This window comes from Somniosus microcephalus, chromosome 3 (assembly GCF_052327205.1).
Source record: "Somniosus microcephalus isolate GS21.2 chromosome 3, FLI_Smic_1.0, whole genome shotgun sequence".
NCBI lineage: Eukaryota > Metazoa > Chordata > Chondrichthyes > Squaliformes > Somniosidae > Somniosus > Somniosus microcephalus.
Genome location: NC_140989.1, coordinates 346,942,713 through 346,967,200, shown reverse-complemented (window position 1 = coordinate 346,967,200; position 24,488 = coordinate 346,942,713). Strand labels below are relative to the sequence as shown.

At 44.3% G+C, this 24,488-nt stretch overlaps 1 protein-coding gene across 1 annotated transcript in view; it reads left to right on the top strand.

The window, feature by feature from the left end:
- The window catches only part of fnbp1l (formin binding protein 1-like), an 85,628-nt gene that overhangs the window by 27,026 nt on the left and 34,114 nt on the right, over positions 1-24,488 (top strand). Inside the window, exons 3-7 of the mRNA XM_085978232.1 lie at positions 4,266-4,413; positions 11,412-11,474; positions 14,314-14,418; positions 17,078-17,206; positions 20,728-20,874. Of these exons, the coding sequence (XP_085834358.1) occupies positions 4,266-4,413; positions 11,412-11,474; positions 14,314-14,418; positions 17,078-17,206; positions 20,728-20,874 (592 nt within the window). The remainder of the gene's footprint in view (positions 1-4,265; positions 4,414-11,411; positions 11,475-14,313; positions 14,419-17,077; positions 17,207-20,727; positions 20,875-24,488) is intronic.

Sequence of the window (24,488 nt, the reverse complement as noted above, 5' to 3'; positions counted from 1 at the left end):
TAACGGCATTGTATAACTGCAAGTTGTTGTGGTTGTTACAAGTCACAGTTGACTTGATTTTTGCACCATAAGAAGGTAATACTCAAAGAAAACATAACTGTGAATCACGTGAATATAAGAATAATGAAATCTGCACAAGGCACACGCCAGTCCAAGGAAATGCAGAGCTGTGCATGATCTCCTCATTGTAATTCTTTGCGCCTCAGACTTGTGCTCATGAAATAGGTGACGTCACTATCTGACCTATGTAGCTGGAGCGGACTGGTCAAGTTATTAGCAGTCTTGGATTTTAGTGGTTCTGATTGTGTATGCTCAAAACAGTTGAGCAATTTCTTCGTGTAGTTCTTGAATCACCTTATCCTAGGCCTTGTAGGGTTTGAATCGCAACATTCAAGACCCCGTGTCTGTCTTTGGTGTCTTGGCTCCGACTAAACAGACCTGGCTCCTTAATCTCGGCTAACCTGGCCTATATATCTAATCCACTTGGCCCCTCAGTTTAGGAATTTGACCAGGTTCCCTGCTTTAAAAGAAAAGAATATTTGTATTGCAGACCAGATTGCTAGTTGGATGCTTTTAGTGAGGACAGGCCAGCTTCGTCTGTTTGCCAGATCATGAGTCTGTGATCAAATTAATTTCAAAGCAGCTTCATTTGGACGATTTGGCTCTCTGATCCACGTGCTTCATCTTTAAAGAAAAGAAAGACTTGCATTTATATAGCGCCTTTCACGACCACCGGAAAATTGGCTAATAACTTCATGACGACGTGCAAGCCGGGATCCTGACCAACGGTTCCACCACAGACCCAATTCACGTGCGAACCGGGGTCAAGCAAGGCTGTGTCATCGCACCAACGCTCTTCTCGATCTTCCTTGCTGCAATACTCCGTCTCACCCTCAGTAAGCTCCCCACTGGAGTGGAGCTAATTTACAGAACAAACGGGAAACTGTTCAACCTTCGTCGCCTCCAGTCCAGATCCAAGGTCGTCCCATCCTCTGTCGTCGAATTACAGTATGCAGACGACGCTTGCATCTGCGCTCACTCGGAGGTTGAACTCCAAACCATCGTCAGCACCTTCACCGAAGCGTATGAGAGCATGGGCCTTACACTAAACATCCGTAAGACAAAGGTCCTCTACCAACCTGCCCCCGCCACACAGTACTGCCCCCCGATTATCAAAATCCACGACAAGGCCTTGGACAACGCGGACCACTTTCCATACCTCGGGAGCCTACTGTCAACAAGGGCGCAAATGTCGATGACGAAGTCCAACACCGCCTTCGGTGTGCCTGTGCAGCCTTCGGTCGCCTGAGGAAGAGAATGTTTGAAGACCAGGACCTCAAAACCCAGCACCAAGCTCATGGTCTACAGAGCAGTAGTGGTACCCGCCCTGCTGTATGCCTCAGAGACATGGACCATGTACAGCAGGCACCTCAAAGCACTGGAGAGGTACCACCAATGCTGCCTCTGCAAGATCCTGCAAATCCATTGGCAGGATAGGCACACCAATGTCAGTGTTCTTGCTCAGGCCAACATCCCCAGCATCAAAGCTTTGACTACACTCGATCAGCTTCGATGGACGGATCACATCGTCCGCATGCCCAATAAGAGACTCCCAAAACAAGCGCTCTTCTCGGAGCTCCGGCACGGAAAGAGAGCCCCAGGTGGGCAGAGGAAATGCTTCAAGGACACCCTCAAAGCCTCCTTGAAAAAGTGCAACATCCCCACTGACACCTGGGAATCCCTGGCCCAAGACCGCACAAAGTGGAGGAGAAGCATCCGGGAAGGCGCCGAACACCTCGAGTCTCTTTTGCTGGGAGCAAGCAGAAGCCAAGTGTAAGGAGCGCACGTCAACCCAAGCACCCCACCCACCCGCCCCTTCAACTACCATCTACCCCACCTGTGACAGAGACTGTCGGTCTCGCATTGGACTCATCAGTCACCTGAGAACTCATTTTTAGTGTGGAAGCAAGTCATCCTCGGTTCTGAGGGACTGCCTAAGAAGGGAGAAGATCAAATGAATTTCAAAGCAGCTTCATTTGGATGATTTGGCTCTCTGAGCCACGTGCTTCATCTTTAAAGAAAAGAAAGACATGCATTTATATAGCGCCTTTCACGACCACCGGAAAATGCTAGTTATTTTACAAATTAATAATGGTGTGCAACCTTTGTGCATTATTTTGATAGACTGGGCTAGAAATTGCTGTAAAGTTGTGCTATCTATAAAATGAACACAGTACAGGGGAGTGTTGCTCTACGGAATTCAGAAAATGCAGGAGCCAATTTGCGCACAGCAAGCTCCCACAAACAGTAATGTGATAATGACCAGATAAACTTTTTTTTAGATGTTGATTGAGGGAAAAATATTGGCTAACTCCCCTGCTCTTCTTCATAATAGGATCTTTTGCGTCCATCTGAGAGAGCAGACGGACGGAGCCTCGGTTTAATGTCTCATCCGAAAGACGGCACCTCCGACAGTACAGCACTCTCTCAGTACTGCACTGGAGAGTCAGCCTAGATTTCTGTGCTCAAGTCTCTGGAGTGGGACTTGAACCCACAACCTTCTGACTCAGGCAAAAGTGCTGCCACTGAGCCACAGCTGATTAAAATGGTGTCTGGAAGGAAGAAAAGTTTTTCTGAGTTCCATAGAGCAAAACTCCCCTGTACTGGGTTTATTTTATAGATAAACTGTGCCAGAATTTGCTGTAAAGTTGCGCTATTGGAATGATGCATAAAGGTTGCATGCCATTAATAATTTGTAAAATATCTAGCAATTTGCCGTGTGAAAGAGATGGATGATTTGCACTGCTCTGCCATGAGCCTCGCCAAAGCTGATAAAAGTTCACTCTCGCCTTGAGGCTCCCCGTTGAACTTAATGGTGATCATAACGTTGCTGGATTTACGACATTACTACGAGTTATTCTCACTGCAGCCATTTAGGGCTGGTAATTAATGTTGTAGAAGATGCTAGGAATTATGTAATTTATTGTCCTGGCATGACACTCGACGTAAGGGACCAATGAATCTGTGGAGTCTCACTCCAGCAGGTAGTGAATTATTCCTAGAGGTTTTATTTTCTTTATCTGGCGTGGCAGTCTTGCCATCCGTACTCTTGTTGGTGTCAGAAGGCAATCATTTTCAGCATGCAAGAGGGTCATTGAATCAAACGTAAATTAGATAGATTTCTTTCAGAAAACAACATTTTGCGCTACAGTACATGAGTAATTTGAAACATGACGTGTGGTGAGTGCAGCCTTCTTGGGAGGGAAAAGGTGACTTTGAACCAATGGTTCCCAAAGCTCCCAACCACTGGGGCTTCCCACGTGTCATTTCTGGGTCTGTTGTAGACTTGTTGATAGAGATTAATTGCTATAATTAGCCAACAACACCCTTATCATTGTATCATGCAACTACCAGGATGGTGGAAGGCAAACTAGATAGGCCTGGGTCCTTTTTCGTCTCTCAATCCTGCGTTCCTGTGAAAGCAGTGCAATGGGTGTTCCACCGTTCTTGATCACGATGGGCGAGGCCGCTGGTTCTATACTTCATGGGTCAAGAATGTTTTTACACTTTTCACACCTACCCTGCCATTCACTCATTACCTTCTCAAGGACCAATACAGCAATTTCCAAACACAACTGGGTTACACTGTCCTCTGATTAGAGCAGATGGGCTGAGGATAGGGGTGGAGGCAGGCAATATGACGGCGGTGGAGAGGATTTGTATTTTACTTTTCTGATCAAGTATCTCAACATTTTATTTGCATTTTTAATTGCTTCTCCATTATGTCTAGACCTTGAAAGTGACATGTCTACCACTACTCCCACCTCTCCTTCCCCGTTTTGCCCTAATTCTATACTCTTCAGTGTACACTTAATGTTGCTCAGATTTCACCCAATTTCATCCAATATGCAACATTTTACATTTAAGTGTTAAATTTAATTTCCCATTTGTTTGCTCAATTACATGACTAATCTATGTTCTTTGACCATTGGCAGATTATCCAAACTATTTGTTGTCTAAGATGTGATTTTCCTATATGGCTGATGCTGCTACCATCCTGTATTAGCAATTTATGGAGACATTGGTTAATTCAAGAGAGTGTAGCAAGGAACACACGTTTCTTATTAACTGAGTCAAAATTTGACTTAATTGATTTTGATTCTTTACATTTTTGTTGTATAAATTGGTACCACTTTCTATACCCAGCAGAGCCACTAGACAATACTTCTGGATACACTAATTCTAATTATTGTATTTTTCTGCAGATTTTCCTATTGTCAATCCTTCTTTCAAGTTCTCAATGAACTCAATGACTATGCAGGCCAACGTGAAGTTGTTGCTGAAGAAATAGGCCACAGAGTCTATGGAGAGCTCATGAGGTATTCTCATGACCTGAAAATGGAAAGGAAAACAGTGAGTATTCCCTCATTTATATTCATCCTAATCTGATGCAATGTAGACTTCAAACTAATGTCAGCTTCTCCATACTTTCTTGATCTACGCTTATGTGGAAAGGAATGCAGAACTGGGACTGACACTCTGATTGCAATAGGCGGATAAACTAATGTATATCTTTCACCTAATAAAATCACAAGATAGTTATGGATGAGGGAGACCATGCAGCCCATGCAAATTCATCTCAGAATCACAGAATCTACAGTGCAGATAGAGGCCATTTCGGCCCATCGAGCCTGCACCGACACATATCCCACCCTATCCCCGTAACCCCACGTATTTAATCCCCTAACACTAAGGGTCAATTTATCATAGCCAAATCAACCTAACCCGCACATCTTTGGACTGTGGGAGGAAACCAGAGCACCCGGAGGAAACCCACGCAAACACGGGGAGAATGTGCAAACTCCACACAGACAGTCGCCCGAGGCCAGATTTGAACCCGGGTCCCTGGTGCTGTGAGGCAACAGTGCTAACCACTATGCCACCGTGCCCCTATCCTGATAGATCCTAAAGAGTCTCCATTGGATCGTCTAATTGTTTCTAAAATGCTTTGAGGGTATTTGCATCCACTCTTAGCTGCATCTCCATACATTGATTACTCTTGATATTAGTACTAAATGCATTTTTTTTACTAATTTGAATCTGCGTTCCCTTGCCCTATTCTCACTAATTTACAACAACAACTTATGTCCCAAGGCGCTGCACAGGAGTATTTTAAGACAAAAATTTAACACCGATCTACATAAGGATAAATTAGGCCAGGTGACCAAAAGCTTGGTCAAAGAGGTAGGTTTTAAGGAGCGTCTTAAAGGATGAAGAGAGGCGGAGAGGTTCAGGGAGGGCATTCCAGAGCTTAGGGCCTAGGCATCAGAAGGCACGACCACCAAAGGTTGACCGATTTATAATCAGGGACGCTCAAGAGGGCAGAATTAGAGGAGCGCAGATATCTTGGGGGTTGTGGGGCTGAAGGATATTACAGGGATAGGAAGGGACGAGGCCATGGAGGGATTTGAAAACAAGGATGAGAATTTTGAAATAGAGGCGCTGCTTAACCGGGAGCCAATGTAGGTCAGTGAGCGCAGGGGTGATGGGCGAACGGGACTTGGTGCGAGTTAGGACACGGGCAGCCGAGTTTTGGATGAACTCAAGTTTACGTAGAGTAGAATGTGGGAGGCCGGCCAGGAGTGCGTTGGAATAGTCAAGTCTAGAGGTAACAAAGGCACGGATGAGGGTTTCAGCAGAATTTAAAATAATATTCTGGGTTTACCGTTCTGTATTCCTTTAACAACCTTGTATACATCCATAATTTACCTCTCAGATGCTGCCTTTCTAAGTTGAAAAGCACAGGTTTATCCAGTCTTTTTTCAAAACTCAGACCATTGACACTAGGATTCATCCTCGTGGCTCTTCTGTATACTGATTCTAGCATGTAATAAGGTTATTGTTCACAGAGCGAAATGCACATTTTATTTAACATTAACATTGGAAAAAAGAATGCTCTTTAGTTATGGCTCTGTGACCAACAATAAAACTGCTATATTTGTAGGGCTACACTCTCAAGTGTTCAACCTAATTGCTGCATGGAGAATTATTCCCTAGGTGGCTAGACATTCAAAAGAGTTTAGGGACAATTTTCCTGAACTATGTCCTACATCCCTCCTCCGGAACACCCTTTCCGCAGGTGCAACGGTCAGGATTCCGCCACTTTCACATTGTGCTTGGATCTCTGGAGCTTCCTTGGTGGTTTGGTGCGGGGCAGGGTGATGGCGTTGGGAGGAGGGGAGTGGAGTGGGGGGGTGTAGCTGGGCCTCTACCAGCTGTTCTGCAGGCATATAAGCTTGACAAATATTGGCCAGGAATGCCCAATGGAAAATAATCAAGCTGTAGGAAAGGAGCAAAAAGCAAACCTCAGTCTCTGAAAAAGATTTGATTGGTTTGTTTTGTGATAGTTACTTGATAGCTTTGAGGAGAAAAAAATGAACAAAAATGACGATTGTGTCCTGATCCGACCTGCACTTTTGCACTTTCCAACAGGAGTCTTTTTAATGATCAGGAGCAGGAACCCAAGCTGATGTTTTCTTCCATCCCCTCCTCCCTTTATCTTAAACTATGGACATAGATTTAATACACAACAACAACAATGACAACTTACATTTGCCTAGTGCCTTTAATGTAGGAAAACATCCTTAGGCACTTAACAGTAACGTAGACACAAATTGGCACAGACCCAAAGAAGGCGATATTAGGAGGGATGACAAAAAGCTTGGTCAAAGAGTTGGTTGTAAGGATGGTCTGATAGGAGGAGGGGTTGGAGAGGCCGAGTTTAGTGAGGGAATTCCAGAGGTTCGGGCCTCTTGGAGGTACGGCCATGAACAGTAAGGCGAAAGGAGTGGGAGATGCGTAAGCGACCAGAATTGAAGTAACGTAGCGTTCTCGGAGGATTGTAACGTTGGAGGAGGTTATAGAGACAGGGAAGGGTGAAGCCCTGGAGAGATGTAAACACGAGGGTGAGAATTTTAAATTTGAGGCTTTGGTGGACTGGCAGCCAATGTCGGTCATCAAGCACACACAATGAGATGGGTGAGTGGGACTTGATGCGGGATACAGGCAGCAGAGTTTTGGATGGGCTCAAGTTTATGGAGAATGGGAGGCTGGCCAGGAGAGTCGAGTTTGGAGGATGAAGGTTTCCATATCCGGGCCGGAAATGGCAATGTTACGAAGGTAGAAGTAGACGGTCTTTGTGATGGAGAGGATATGGGGTCAGAAACTCAGCTCAAAGTCAAACAGGACGCAGAGGTTGTGAAGGTTCTGATTCAGCCCGAGACGGTGGCCAGGTGGTGAGGGAATGGACTTTGTGGTCGGGGCTGAATACAATGGCTTCAGTCTTCCCAATACAGTCCCTGCCACTTGCACTGTCCAAGCTGCCTATATCGGGCAAATAGCGCTTACCATTGCCATGACCATAGGAATCAATTACAAAGGTGCCGTTTATAACGTATTAAGCAGGCCAACTATTTTGGGCAGTTCAATAAGTATTTGATTTACCTGTATTTACCAGTTGAAAAAGCTGTGCTGATATCAGTCATATCTTCAAGCAGTTTCAATCAGCTGTTAACACCTCATTAAAGTGCAATTACCTTACTGATGAGATTCTGGATGCAACTGCTAGCAATTAAAAGAAGCTGTTGCTAAGTGGAGATTTCCTGTTTTAAAAAAAAAATGTTGCTTACCTTTCTGGTTTTACTGTCCACTGTGTATAGCAGGCAAATCACGTTAACACCAACGTTCCTGTTATTAAGTGGTGGGAACTGTATTTGACTGCAGGAAATTGCGGCTCATGCAGGACTGGATGTCAGAAAAACAGGCTGACAATGCAAAATCAGTAGAGGGGTCGAGAGTGGTGGTGGTGAGGTAGAGCTGGGTATCGCGGCGTTCATGTGGAACCCAACGTCATGTCTTCAGATGATGATGTCGTCGAGGGGCAGCATGTAGATGAGAAGTAGGAGGGGGTCCAAGGGTAGATCCTGGGGGTCTGCAGAGGTAATGGAGTTGGGTGGGAAGAGAAGTCATTGCAGGAGATTCTTTGGCTACACCTGGGTAGGTAAGCGTGGAGCTCGGCGAGGGCACGGACGAGAGGCGTTGGAGGAGGATTGACCATGTCAAAGGCTGCAGAGAAGTTGAGAAGGATGAGGCGAGAGAGTGCACCACGATCGTAATCATAAAGAATGTCGCTTGTGACTTTGATTAGGGCCGTTTCAGTGCTGTGGCAGGGGCGGAAACCTGATTGGAGAGGTTCAAACATGGAGTTGCTCACTGTGTAACAGTATAAGACAGCATGAAATGAGAGAAGACCATTCAACCTCTCTAATCCACTCTCTCCTGTATTGCTACCTCAGTCCGATTATGTAAAGTAGCATTTTGCATTCGCGGTACAAAAGCTGATACCAAGGAATTTTCCTTTGACTCAGCAAATGCACATTTAAATGTAGTCTTATTGATAAACTCTCATTTCCCAATGGCGCATAGAATTGATTCTGTGAATTGTCGTTTTTATACAGTCAAAAGAATGTTCCTGGCCTGTGGTGAATTAGGCAATCTTATGCAGGGTGTGCTGGTAGAGGCCTACAGTTAGCCTCAGTCGCCTGGGTTTCTGCTCCTGATAGCTGTTTAGTGACCTCTGCTGGAAGTGTGTGTGTGTGTGGATGTCCGGTAAGATCAGGATTGGGCTTACCTTTTTTTGTCAAGTTGCCTCACTATTGAGACTTGCATGAATTACATCCACTTGAGTTAGATTAAAGAGGATGTAAAATAAAACCCTAGGCATTCACTGGCTTCAGCAGTGGAGGCAAGGAACTTGGTAAAAAAAGCAAAGCTCTCCGCAAAACACTGATGCAAAACCAATCCTGACATATTGCGAGATTTATGAGCTTTTGAGGTCAGGAGAAATTATAACTGAATACTAGAAGAAATCAATACATTTCTAAATTCAACTTTTGTCCAGAAAATCTTTAGAAAAGCAGTGCCCAAGGACACCTTCATAATTGTAATATTTACCAGCCTCTTGCTGGATTGTAATGGATACTTGTAATGGATACTTATAAACAGAAATGTCAGTCCTTGTCCTCTATATAATGTGCCAAGAAACCAGTTGATGCCTGTTGTAAAACTGAACAATAAACTCCATATCGGTAAATACCTGATACGGACACAGGCTTACAGCGTACCAAACTACACCCCATTCACCTATAGTCTGTAGAATTCTTGTTGAAAGCATGAGCATAAAATATTCCCAGTCCAATGGTTTTAAATGCTCAGTAAACTTTTTTTTTAAAGTCACAATTGCCATGCTACAGCTAGAGATGAGTACATCTAAAGATAATGTTTGGTATAGTATGTTTTCTATTATACAGTAGAGTTTTGATGCATTGGACTTTGATGAAGTCAATGGGAATCAGGGTGAAAACTCTCCACATGCTGGAGTCATACCTAACACAAAGGAAGATGGTTGTGGTTGTTGGAGGCAATCATCTCAGCACCAGGACATTGCTGCAGGAAATCCTCAGAGCAGTGTCCTAGGCCCAACCATCTTCAGCTGCTTCGCCAATGACCTTCCCTTCATCATAAGGTCAGAGGTGGGGATGTTCACTGATGATTGCAGTGTTCAGTTCCATTCGCAACTCCTCAGATAATGAAGCAGTCCGTGCCCGCATGCAGTAAGACCTGGACGACATTCAAGCTTGGACTGATAAGTGGCAGGTAACATTTCACGCCACACAAGTGCCAGGCAATGACTATCTGCAACAAGAGAGAGTCTAACCACCTCCCCTTGACATTCAATGGCATTACCATCGCAGAATTCCACATCACTAACATCCTGGGGGTCACCATTGACCAGGAACTTAACTGGACCAGCTATGTAAATGCTGTGGCTACAAGAGCAGATCAGAAGCTGGGCATTCTGTGGCGAGTGACTCACTTCCTGACTCCCCAAAACCTTTCCACCATCTACAAGGCAGAAGTCAGGAGTGTGATGGAATACTCTCCAATTGCCTGGATGAGTGCAGCTCCAACAACATTCAAGAAGCTCGACACCATCCAGGACAAAGCAGCCCGCTTCATTTGGCACCTCATCCGCCACCTTAAACGTTCACTCCCTCCACCACCGGCGTATTGTGGCTGCAGTGTGTACCGTCTACAAGATGCACTGCAACAACTCGCCAAGGCTGCTTCGACAGCATCTCCCAAACACGCGATCTATACCACCTAGAAGGACAAGGGCAGCAGGCGCATGGGAACACCGGCATCTGTAAGTTCCCCTCACATCATCCCGACTTGGAAATATAGCACCGTTCCTTCATTGTCGCTGGGTCAAACTCCTGGAATTCCCTCACTAACAGCACTGTGGAGTACCTTCACCACACAGACTGCAGCGGTTCAAGGCGGCAGCTCACTACCACTTTTTCAATGGCAATTGGGGATGGGCAATAAATGCTGGCCTTGCCAGCAACGCCCACATCTCGTGAATGAATAAAAAAAATTGCAGTTTTCATTTGGTCCTGGTCTTCTGCATAAAATTCCATTAACTTTTACTTTGATATGTTGAAATAATATATTATCTGTCAAAGTAATTTTGTGGTTCCAGTCAACTTTCCTCATTATTCAAGCACTCCAGTCTGCTACTGATATACCTGCACATTGTTTAAAACTGGCCAGACTGTCCCAGTATAACTGAGGCGATGCTGCTCAGTGCCTGTCTGTGGCTGCTCTCCTCTGACACTTGATCAGCTTGCAAAGCAGTCAGCACAAGATCAGGAGTTGGAGCAGTCAGTACTAGTGCACTTTGTTACTGAGATTGTTTCTTTGAATTTACTGGGCTTACTATAATAGGAGTAATCCTTTGGCTTTGTGTTAGCATTCCCGCCTCCGAGTTAGAATGGTTGATATTGGATTGAAGCCCAGCGGGGGTACTTGGGTCTGATGGGAGTGGGAGAGCACCGCCCCCCCCCCCCCCCCCCCACCAATTGTAAAGGGTAGGTGGGGCTCTTTTGCCTTGGTTGCAGCCCACCTGGGAGGAGGTACTCTGAAGATAAAAACCGTAAGGAAGGCAACAGGAAACCACGCCAGCTGCTCTTCCTAGTAAATGGCTCAAGAATTTCAAGTGTGAGGCTTCAGTTAGGACCTGCCTTAGAGAAGAACACAACTGATGGACAGACTATAATAGGAAATATCAGGTCTCAGTACTGCTCTTTCATTGGTGGATAATGTGCATGGAATAGAATTAAAAACTAAATTCACAAACCTGTAAACAAAATTGAAAGAATCGACTGATGCACCCAATTTAATCTCGTGCAGAAATATTGGGATGACAAGAGTTGCAACACATGCATTAGTATTGCTTAAGTAATTGTCTGAGCTCATGATTGAACATTTAGAGCTTGCTTTTTTTTTTGCAGCATCTTCAAGAAGGACGCAAAGCCCAGCAGTACCTTGATATCTGCTGGAAACAGATGGATAATGTAAGTTTAATTTTTTTACTCTCTAAACTGAATTTTGTAGAGAACTGCTTTATAAGTTGAACAGTGATTACAGAAGTGCACCGTACAAACCCCTCAGCCGTGGCTCAATTGGTAGCACCCATGCCTCTGAGTCAGAAGGTCGTGGGTTCACGTCCCACTCCAGAGACGTGAGCACAAAAATCTAGGCGGACACTCCAGTGCAGTACTGAGGGAGTGCTGCACTGTTGGAGGTACCGTCTTTTGGATGAGACGTTAAACCGAGGTCCCCTCTGCGCTCTCGGGTGGATGTAAAGATCCAATGGCACTATTTTGAAGAAGAGCAGGGGAGTTATCCCTGGTGTCCTGACCAATATTTATCTCCCAATCAACATCGCTAAAAACACAGATGATCTGGTCATTATCACATTGCTGTTTGTGGGAGCTTGCTGTGCGCAAATTGGCTGCTGCGTTTCTTACGTTACAACTGTGACTACGCTTCAAAAGTACTTAATTACAGGGAACTTTGGTTTATCTGGAGGTTAACTGTCCAGAATGCTCGAGCCACCGGCAAAAATCAGGAGCCATTTCGTTCGTTTTTTTTTCTTTTTGTTGCTTTTTTTTCCACCAGTCAGACTCTGCAAGGTCTCGCTGAAGCTGCTGCTAAGCTACAGAGACGCTTGCAAGGTACGGCCGACTGTTTAGAAGCTGTTGCTAAGCAACAGGGTTTGTTGCTAGATACGGAGCTCAAAATCTCTATGTTTCAACATTAGCGCTGGTTTGTCCGGCAGTTTTGATGGGACGGCAACAGCTCGGTCCCGTCGGTGCCGGATAGCACAAAGTTTCCTGTAGCTGTAAAATGCTTTTGGACGTCCGATGGCCTTGAATGGTGCTATATAAATGCAAGTCTTCAAGTAGCAAAGTGTGCTAACTTCAGACACTGATATTAATCATTAATTTATTTCAATATGAAGATATTCCTCTCCTCATCAAATAACAAGTTCAGATCCTCCCTGGTAAAATTCCAAATCTAAATGGCGCTGAGAAGCAGAAGGGTTAGGAGCGATGACCAAAAGCATGAGTGAAAAAAGGAAACTTTTAAAGATGCGGATAGATGCAGCAAGATGGGCGAGTTTGGTAGAGTTGTGAAGTAGGTGACAGAGGATGCACATGGGACTCAATCAGGAGACCGAACAGTACAGGCTGTAAGAAGTTCAAGCATTAAGATGCGGCGAATGATTGGATGAATTGTGGGTGAAGATTTTGAATTTAGTGTGTTTGCGAACAGGGAGCCAATGGAGGTTGATGAGGACAGGATGACTAGGTAAGAAGGACTTGGAGCAGGGTAGGGTGTGAATAGTTTAGGACAAGTTGCAGTTTCTGTATGGTACAGCTTGGGAGGCTGAAGAGTCTTTTGGAAAAAGTAGTGTCTGCAGGTAACAGAAACAAGGGTTTCAGTGACAGTGGGGATGAAGTCTGCTTGTAGGCAGGTGATGTTGGGGAGGTGGAAGTAAGCAGCCTGAGTACAAGATAAGATAGGATTTAGAGCTCACCTCAGGGCCGATCATAACATCAAGGTTTTGCACCATCTTATTGAGCTTGGGTGAGCAGCTAGAGAGAGCGTTGGAATTGGGGGAAAAGATATTTTTTTTGCGGGTGGTGAATAAGGTGAGTGTGGGCTCCAATGGTTCACATGGAGAAAGTTATGGCTCGTCCATGACTTGATGTTGGGCAAACTGTTTGACAATACAGAGATAGCCATAAAGTTGAGAGTGGTGATGGAGAGAGAGAGACCTGAGCATTATACATGTGGAAAGTGACTGCTTCCCTATGACTACTGTTGCTGAGGGGCAACATATAAACAAGGAAAAGGAGGGGACCAAGACTGGAATCTTGGTAGTTAGAGGTAATTGTATGGGGGTGGTTGGAGAAGGCATTGATGGTGATGTGCTGGCCATATTGGAGCAATTGGGAGTGGATCCATGCAAATACATTCCTGCGGAGATGGACCATGGAGGAGAGGCTTGGGGAAGGCTGGAATGATTGACTACATTGAGTCCCACGGTGAGGCCAAGAAACAAAGATGCTGTTTATTATATTCAGTACCTTACATTTCTAGTTTTATACAGAAAGGAAAATAACTCAAAATGTAGGTGCAAGCACATTGAATTTTTTGGATGACTGTACATCAGTCAGATTAAAACAGCCACCAGGGTCTAGTTAATAGTAGTTCGTCTTCCTTGAATTTGTTTTTGGATGAGCCGTTTAACTATGCCCCAATTGCCATTATTAGGCTTTTCTTAAATACATTATAATGAAACAAGAGCAATCTTTGCATAGATTAATGTAACTGATATGTTGTAAAATGGCTTCTTAGGGAGAGCTCTTTAACAAGATGCAGAGAATACAGAATATTTATTATTTTTAACTGAACTTGTATTTTAGTAAATTTTTTCTAAACATAAGTGGCAACTTAACCTGTGTATTTAAAAAAAAAAAAATCTAGTCATCTTGCTTGATGGTTTAATTATAGATATAAACCTAAAAAGGCCCTGTACTGCCAGGGTAATGCTGTATCATTCACATATAACATTTAAATAATTTTGTCCACACTTAGATTTTTAAAATAAGTCAAAAACGAATTCTAGAGCTCAAGTGCATCATGGTGATGTATAATTGAAATGATTTAGCATTTTCTGATCTTGCTTTTTGAAAATCTGCTACATTTTTAGCTTTTCATTAAGATTTGACAGTAGTTCCAGGTAAGTATCGATCTAATGATTCTTCCAGTAGGTTCCAGTTATTGACTTGAAGCTTTGAATTGGAAGAGTGGTCATCACATTTTGGTCTTTTTTCCTTTCAGAGTAAAAAGAAGTTTGAGAGAGAATGCAAAGAGACTGAAAAGGCACAAATGAGTTACGAGAAACTAGACTCTGACCATAATGCAACAAAGGCAGATGTTGAGAAGGTTGGAGATTTGTTGTCTTCTATAAATGTAGACTGTTTAAAACCATTTCAAAGATGGATTTTCTTTTGAGCTTATAGATTTGCTGGTTGTGTTTGTTGAATAATAGGATTTACTTCAATGAAGGGTGGAGGGTCAGGGATTGGTGAATTTAGAGGAAGTAAGATTAATACTGTGAATTTAGCATTAAGAATGTTTCCTGCATTGCTGAAGTCGTGCAGGGGCAGGTTAATTGACCAGTAGTTTTCTTTCAGAGTTGTAACATGAACATGTTACAAACTTTGACACTTTATTTTATTGGACAATATTCCACATGCAAATTAAATAACCATACCTGTGTAAAACTATGTTTAGCACAAGTGAGCACATAATTGGCTTTGAGATTATGTTCTTAACTTACAATTTTATACGTAAAAGAGCCATTTTGATTCTTGGAGAAAGGAAAGTGTAAAGGGAATACTTTCTTTTCAAAGTACAGTATTGTACTCTCCCTTTTTACAGCAGAAGGTAAAAGTCAACTGTAAAATTCTTGTTTTTTTTTTACTCAATTTTGTTGCTGGCATAGAGTTCTAGTTGTAGGGTCTCCTGTTAAGTTGTTTTGGTGGCATCAGTCACAGGAGCTTGGGTCCATTGCAAACAGATTTCCTCACCTGTGGAGCACTTTCCCATGGCTCAGCTTGCAGGCTGGTGTGAAGTCATACTCCTGCTATTTGCAATGGAACTGCTCTAGATACCCCTGCACAAAAAAGTGAGACTGCCCTCAAAAAAAGTGAGACTGCCCCTGCAAAAAAAAAAGCGAGAGACTGCCATATGTTTAAAAAGTGAGGCCACTGCTGTACAAAAATGTGAGACTGCCCCCATACACACAAAGTGAGACCCTCCCCCACACACAAACAATGAGACCTCTTTTCCTCATGCAGAAAAATTCCAAGCCCTTCCCTCCATTCCACTCCCCTTCGCCATCCCATCGCCCAAAGCTTGAAAACTGAGAAGCTTCATTCTCAGCAAAAAGGCAGTTTCTATTAAACTTCCTGAGCCACAGTGGATTTAACAAACTGAAGCTGAGCAGAAGTTAAAATTGGCTTTGCATGGAAAGAAACCAGCTGGGGCTTTTTGGGCTGCTTTTGGCCTGTGGGCCACCTCTTGGACAGCCCCATCTTATACCATTATAACAAAGTTGGGACCTGGTAATTGGGGTCTTCATACACACAGTTACTACCAATGTCACTTTAATCCTTATAGGCTGACAAGAAATATTCTGCTTGGCTCAGTTTTTTTTCTACATACTAGTGATGTACCACTACCACTTTCCATACCTCGGGAGCCTACTGTCAACAAGGGCAGACGTCGACGCCGAAGTCCAACACCGCCTTCAGTGTGCCAGTGCAGCCTTCGGTCGCCTGAGGAAGAGAGTGTTTGAAGACCAGGACCTCAAACCCGGCACTAAGCTGATGGTCTACAGGGCAGCAGTGATACCCGCCCTCCTGTATGCCTCAGAGACATGGACCATGTACAGCAGGCACCTCAAAGCACTGGAGAGGTACCACCAACGCTGCCTCCACAAGATCCTGCAAATCCATTGGCAGGATAGGTACACCAACGTCCGTGTTCTTGCTCAGGCCAACATCCCTAGCATCGACGCTTTGACCATGCTCAGTCAGCTCCAATGGACGGATCACATTGTCTGCATGCCCGATACAAGACTCCCAAAACAAGCACTCTACTCGGAGCTCCGGCACGGCAAGAGAGCCCCAGGTGGGCAGAGGAAACGCTTCAAGGACACCTTCAAAGCCTCCTTGAAAAAGTGTAACCTCCTCACCAACACCTGGGAATCCCTGGCCCAAGACCGCACAAAGTGGAGGAGAAGCATCCGGGAAGGCGCCGAACACCTCGAGTCTCTTCGCCGGGAGCAAGCGCAGGCAGCGCAAGGAGCGCACATCAACCCAAGCACCCTACCCACCCGCCCCTTCAACCACCGTCTGCCCCACCTGTGACAGAGACTGTAGGTCCCGCATTGGACTCATCAGTCACCTGAGAACTCATTTTTAATGTGGAAGCAAGTCATCCTCGGATCCGAGGGACTGTCCAAGACTGGAGAGAGACTAGTGATGAACATTGTCAATTAGAAAATGTTATAGCACTGCCCATTTAATTAAAATAGAAATGTGAAATGCTAAGATCCATTCTTTGCAAAATAAGATCTACACTGATTTCCTTAGTTAACATTTTGATAGTGGATTGAGTATATTTCGTTTTAATGTTTTTTCCTTTTTTTAAAAAAAACGTAATTGTAATCTAGTTTGAGCAGCTGTGTCATGGTTGACCTAGTACCTTCACACTATTGCATTCTTGGGTTCAAATATCTACCATCAGGTGCTGGAATCTGCCAGCAGCATGTTTTGAGTTTTATTAATTTGTAGCCGACACCAAGCCGGGAGGTTTGCTGAAGTGAAACCTGTCATGTGGATAGAAGGAGAAACCACCTCCAATTGACCACTTTCACTACAGCTGACAAGGTGATTGCAGAAAAGCCCTCAAGCTTCTCTATCTTGGTCACTCCAACGTAAAGCAAATGTGATAATGATTGACAATGAAGGGAGAAAAACAGGAACTGTGACAAGTAAGCAGTTTGGCTAACAATTTTTATCTTTTGAATCCCCAGGCAAAACAACAACTAAACTTGCGAACCCACATGGCCGATGACAGTAAAAATGAATATGCCGCTCAACTGCAGAACTTCAACAGTGAACAGCAGAAGCATTTCCAATTCATCATGCCTCAGATATTTAAGGTAATTTAGTTGCTTTACATTGCCTTTCCCAGATTGTTGTGGGCCACCTTTGTAAAATGCAGTTGTGTGTACCTTTCTCTGCCTTCTGTGTTGTGGCTTGAACATGTTAAAAGTAGGAGAAAATTTGCAGGTCTGTAAAATTCAATTCAATCGTTAATAGATTAAAGTAGGCAGTTATTCAGTTTTTAATGGAGGCTTAAGTCAGCACAGGAATTAAAACTATTTTTAAGAAGCATATAAGTAAAGATGGTGCATTAGATACACTGCTGCATTACTGTCACCTTGGCAAAGAGTGTCCAGTTTCAATCCCAACCTCAAATGACTGTCCTACTCGGGCTTGTCTTGGAGAGCGTGTTGTTCAATTCGGCAGTTGTCAATGGTGTCAACTTTTCTTCGCAAAAGCAAACTGGTATTATGGATGAAAATAATTTTTAGCTGGACTGACCGTCCTGTGTGTGAATACAGCTGGTTGAGAGGCCTAGAAGAAGGGGCCATAGATACAAGATTAAATGCGAGAGATTTAGGACCGAGAGAAGGAGAAACTTTTATTAAACAAAGGGTTGTGAGGCTGTGGAATGTACTGCCAGAGCTAGTGCCTAAAGCGGAGACGATGTCAACATTTAAGAATAGGTTCGATAGGTGGTTGAAGGAAAGGCGAATAAAGAAATATGGAAACCAAGCAGCACATGGCATTAGAGTTAGTGCTGATGTGGAGAATAAACACCATAATGGACTCACTGAGCTGAAGGGCATGTTTCCGTGCTGCAATTTTTATGTATTTCTATATAGGTGGCTTATGTAGAAAATTAGAATGTGAACTTTTATTTTCAAAAGCATCAGTACTTAAAGTAAATATAAACTAAGTATGATTCGTAGAAGGGTTGATACCATGTCTCTGCTGAATTAGTGGCTCTCACCAACATAGTGATAGGGGTGCTGCAATTCGCTTCAGCGCACCTGGGCAAAGGAGGGGGAATTTTTTTTTAATGTATCCATGGGATGTGGGCATTGCTGGCAAGGCCAGCATTTATTGCTCATCCCTAATTGCCCTTGAGAAGGTTGTGGTGAACCGCTGCCTTGAACTGTTGCAGTCCAAGAGGTGAAGGTATTCCCACAGTGCTGTTAGGGAGGGAGGGAGTTCCAGGATTTTGACCAAACAACAATGAAGGAACAGCGATATATTTCCAAGTCACGATGATGTGTGACTTGAAAGGGAACTTGGAGGTGGTGGTGTTCCCATGCGCCTGCTGCCCTTGTCCTTCTAGGTTGAAGAGGTCGTGGGTTTGGGAGGTGCTGTTGAAGAAGCCTTGGCGAGTTGCTGCAGTGCATCTTGTAGATGGTACACATTACAGCCATGGTACGCCGATGGTGGAGGGAGTGAATGTTTAAGGTGGTGGATGGGGTGCCAATCAAGCGGGCTGCTGTGTCCTGGATGCTGTCAAGCTTCTTGAGTGTTGTTGGAGCTGCACTCATCCAGGCAAGTGGAGAGTATTCCATCACACTCACGACTTGTGCCTTGCAGATGGTGGAAAGGCTTTGGGGAGTCGGGAGGTGAGTCACTCGCTGCAGAATACCCAGTCTCTGACTTGCTCTTGTAGCCACAGTATTCATGTGGCTGGTCCAGTTAAATTTCTGGTCAATGGTGGACATTGATCAATCAGCTGGGGTTCCTGCTTCCGATCACTATCCAGTTACCACTATGGAAAGTGCATGACACCCTAGTTGAATAGTTGAGAACCACACTCTAAGACAATCCTGATGGCGATAGTCAGTTGAGTTGGTGACTTTGATGCCATCATGGGTAGCAGGTTAAAGTATTTAGCCATTGAGATACTCCCTGTTTTATATTTTTGCTGTTTTTTCATAATTAATGTGGATGATTTCTTAGTGTTTCATTAGTACTGTCTTGTAATATAACATGCCCAGAATTCCTGCACCAGCAGAAATGGTGACCCGTGCCCTTGAACCCCAATATTTTTTTTAAAAACTTCTCTCCACCCTTGCCTCCCCTCCCACTTGAGGATGCTGACATGCTGCAGTACAAGTCCACAGGTGCTAGACTCCTTCTGGTAACTTGCCCAGGGTGTCATTCTTCCTGCCTTTGACATCACTGACTATTCCATTGTCCCTCCTCTACAGTGCACCTCTCTCTCTCTCTTCTCATTACGCTTTTAAACTGTCATGACGCAGGCGCAAATTTCATCCAGTGGCTTCTCCTTTGCTCGAGCGGTCACCTCTGGTGTACTCTAGGAATCCATCATCTATACGCTACTCCTTGGCATCAACATCAGGAAGCATAGGATAATCTTCCACAAAAATGGTGACAATATTAGCTCTACTCCTCTGTTTCCTCCATTAATCCAAAGGCTGTTGCTACACTCCCGTGTACTTGCATAACATCAAGACTAGATGACCCAAAATTTCCTTCAGTTCAATGTCAGCGAAGCTGAAGCCCTCCTGTTTGGCTCCTACCAGCACCTATGTGCCTCTGGCCTTGATTTAGTCAACTCCCCAGCTCGCCTTGGGTTGAGTCAGGAAGTGTGGAACTTTGATGTATTCAGTCAATATACTCGAATCTTTCCCTACATCTGCTCCATTATAAAATCACTTTTCAGCTCATCAACATTGCCCATCTCAAGGTTTGATTTCTCTATAATGCTCTCCTGGGCAGACTGCCTTTTCTCAACACGCCACAGGGATTGGCTCAGTCAAAACACTGCTGCCCAAGCCCTCGCTCCCATCATCCCGTCCTCTCCCAGCTGCACTGGCTCCCCATACCCCAACAAATTCATTTCAGAATTCTTGTACTTGCTTTCAAATCCCTCCATTGACTTACTCCACCCTACCATAGCGATTTCATCTTGCTTTAAGTTCCTACATGCACCACTTGATCTAATCCTGGACTGCTTCTCATCTTCTGCTTCTGCGATTGGTGGGCATTTGTTTAGCAACTATACTCCTGCCCTCTGGAATTCTTTGCCCGTTTACCTCCTCATTGCCACCTTCCTTTTTAAAATGCTTGGACTGTATCTTTAGTTTCTTCCTACACAGTCATCTCAACTTCTTCCTTTACTCCTCCTGCTTGATGTCTGCTGTTTTATCCTTTTAATGTTTAAGCTCTTTGAAACATCCGCGTGCACATGAAGAGTGCTACAGAAATGCAAGTTATCTGAAGAGTTATGATTTATCTCCAGAGTTACACCCTTTAAACTACATCTCAATAAGTGATTTGTATAATGGTGTGAAAGTATGTTTACAATGTGACATGAATCAGTCATTCATGAAAGAAAGACTTATGAAATAATACTGAGCAGCCTACGGGTGGCGCTGTCCAGGGAGAGTATAAATACTCGGGCACGGGCCCAGCTTGCGCAGGACATTCTTAACAGGAACTAGTGAAGGACACAACTAGACCTCCATGTTGTAAAACAGTTGATTAAAGCTTTGTTTAACGCTTAGACCGAGTGCCTAGTAGTTTTCTTACGTCACAATGTATTCTAAATGCAAACTTAATTTTACAGAATCTACAAGAAATGGATGAGCGAAGAATCATCAAGTTAAGTGAGTGTTACCGAGGATTTGCAGAAGCTGAGCGTAGAGTTGTTCCAATTATCAATAAATGTTTAGAAGGCATGATCAGCGCTGCAAAATCTGTGGATGATCGCAAAGTAAGTATTGGAATGAGCTACAAAGAAAAAGTATGTGAAATAACTAAAATCTGTGCCATTATTTCAATGTCAGTTCATAGAATCATAGAGGTTTACGGCACAAAAGGAGGCCATTCGGCCCATCTTGTCTGTGCCGGCCGAAAAAGAGCTATCCAGCCTTTCCCACTTTTCAGCTCTTGGTCTGTAGCCTTGTAGGTTACGGCACTTCAATTGCATATCCAAGTATTTTTTAAATGCGCTGAGGGTCTCTGCCTCCACTACCCTTTCAGGCAGTGAATACCAGACCCCCACCATCCTCTGGGTGAAAAAATTTCTCCTCATCTCCCCTCCAATCCTTCTACCAATTACTTTAAATCTGTGCTCCCTGGTTATTGACCTCTCTGCTAAGGGAAATAGGTCCTTCCTATCCACTCTGTCTAGGCCCCTCATAATTTTATGCACCTCAATTAAATCTCCCCTCCGCCTCCCCTGTTCCAAAGAAAACAACCCCAGCCTATACAATCTTTCCTCATAGCTAAAATTCTCCAATCCCCTCTCTAGTGCAATCACATCTTTCCTGTATTGTGGTGACCAGAGCTGTATGCAGCACTCTAGCTGTGGCCTAACTAATGTTTTATACAGTTCTAGCATAACCTCCCTGTTCTTATATTCTATGCCTCAGCTAATAAAGGAAAGTATTCTGTATGCCTTCATAACCACCTTATCTATCTGTCCTGCTACCTTCGGGGATCTGTGGACATGCACTCCAAGGTCTCTCTGTTCCTCTACACTTCGCAGTATCCTACCATTTATTGTGTATTCCCTTGCCTTGTTAGCCCTCTCCAAATGCATTACCTCACACTTCTACAGATTGAATTCCATTGGCCACTTTTCTGCCCACCTGCCCAGTCCATTGATATCTTCCTGCAGTCTACAGCTATCTTCCTCACTATCAACCACACGGCCAATTTTGTCGCATCTGCAAACTTCTTAATCATGCCCCCTATATTGAAGTCTAAATCATTGATAGATACCACAAAAAGCAAGGGACCTAGCACTGAGCCCTGCGGAACCCCACTGGAAACAGCCCTCCAGTCACAAAAACACCTGTCGACCATTACCCTTTGCTTCCTGCCACTGAGCTAATTTTGGATCCAACTTGCCACTTTCCCTTGGATGTCATGGGCTTTTACTTTTCTGACCAGTCTGCCATGTGGGACCTTGTCAAAAGCCTTGCTAAAATCCATATAGACTACATCAAACACGCTACCATCATCGTCTCCTCTTGTTGCCTCCTCAAAAAATTCAATCAAGTTAGTAAGACATGACCTTCCCTTAACAAATCCCTGCTGACTGTCCTTGATTAATCCGTGCCTTTCTAAATGATGATTTATGCTGTCCCTCAACTTTTTCCAATAATTTTCCCACCACCGGGGTTAGGCTGACTGGCCTGTAATTACTTGGTCTATCCCTTTATCCCTTTTTGTATAACGTTAGCAGTGCTCCGGCACCACGCCTGTAGCTAGAGAGGATTGAGAAATGATGGTCAGAGCCTCTGCTATTTCCTCCCTTGCTTCTCTTAACAGCCTGGGATACATTTCATCTTGGCCTGGCGACTTATCTACTTTCAAAGATGCTAAGCCCCTTAATACTTCCTCTCACTGTTTATTTAATCTAATATTTCACACTCATCCACCTTAACTACAATGTCTGCATTGCCCCTCTTGTGAAAACAGACGCAAAGTATTCATTAAAAACCATACCCATGTCTTCCACCTCCACACGCCAGTTACCTTTTTGGTTGTTAATAGACCCTATTCTTTCCTAGTTATCCTCCTGCTCTTTATGTATTTATAAAACACCTTTGGGTTTTCTTGATTTTACTTCCCAATAATTTTTCATGCCCTCTCTGCTTTCTTAATTTCCTTTTTAATTTCACCCCTGCACTTTTTATACTCCCCTCGCCTATCAGCAGTATGGAGCTCTCGGTACCTGTCAAACGCTTCCCTTTTTTTCCTTATTCTACCCTGTATGCTCCTTGACATCCAGGGGGCTCTAGATTTGGAAGTCCCACCCTTTCTCTTTGTGGGAACATATACTGGCTAAAAAAAAAGTTCTCCTGAATGCATTTTAAAAATTTTGCACCCTCTATACCTTTTGCACTGATTTTATCCCAGTTAATATTAGGGTAGTTGAAATCCCCTATTATTACTGCCCTATTTTTGCACTTCTCAGAAATTTGCCTACATATTTGCTCTTCTATCTCCCTCTGATTGTTTGGGGCACTATACAGTAGTACACTCCCAGCATTGTGATTGCCCCTTTTTTGTTCTTTAGTTCAACCCATATAGCTTCATTTAATCCTTCTAACATATCATCCCTCCTCACAGTTGTAATTGTTTCTTTAACCACTCCCCCTCTTTTTTTATCCCCCTCTCTCATCTGAAAACCCTGTAATCAGGAATGTTGAGCTGCCATTCCTGCCATACTTTAAGTCATGTTTCAGTAATAACTCTAATATCATACTTCCACGTGTCTATCTGTGTCCTCAGCTCATCTGGCTTATTCACTAGACTCTTTGCATTGAAGTATATACCATTAAGTACTGCCAAACTCCTTTTGTTGTCGATTTTCTAGCCTTTGTTTCTTCTGCCTTCCAAACTTGCTTACTAATTTTCTGCTTTCCATTTCCAGGTTTGCTTCTCTCCCTATGCTATGGTTCCCATCCTCTTACCAAGCTAGTTTAAACCCTCCCCAACAACACTAGCAACTGCTCCCAATGCCTCAGGAGTCTAGAGCCCTCCCTCCTGCACCATCTCTCCAGCCACGCATTCATCTACTCTATCCTCCTATTTCTATACTCACTAGCTCGTGGCACCGGGAGTAATCCGGAGATTACTACCTTTGAGGTCCTGCTTATTAATCTCTTTCCTAGCTCCCTAAAATCTGCCTGCAGGACCTCATCTACCTATGTCATTGGTGCCAATATGGACCACGATCTCTGGCTGTACACCCCCCCCCCCCCCCCCCCCCCATCAGAATGTGACATCCTTGACCCTGGGACCAGGGAAGCAACATACCATCCTGGAGTCACGCCTGCGACCACAAACGCCTGTCTGTTCACATAACTATTGAATGCACTATCACTATTGCTTTCCTGCCCTTCCTCCTCACTGCCTCTTTTTCTCTTCCCCCCCCCCACCCCCCCTGTGCAACTGAGACACGCATGGTGCTGTGGACTTGGCTCATGCTGTACTCTCCAGAGGAGCCATTGCCCTCTCCAGTATACCGGTTAGAGAGTGAGATGCGCTCAGGGGAGTCATGCACTACCTGCCTGGGTCCTTCTTGCCTGTCTAGTGATCACCCATTCCCACTCTGCCTGCACACTCTTAAGCTGTGGGGTGACCACTTCCTGAAACGAGCTATCCATGCAGCTCTCAGCCTCGCGGATGTACTGCAGTGACCCCAGCCTTTGCTCAAGTTGTGAAACCTGGAGCTCGAAAGTCTCCAGCTGACGACGCTTCCTGCACACGTGATTGTCCAGGACATGCGAAGCATCCTGGAATTCCCACATGGCACAGAATGGGGGAGAACTGGCGGCAGAGAGTCAGTGAGAGTGGAGCGAGCAAGCATGA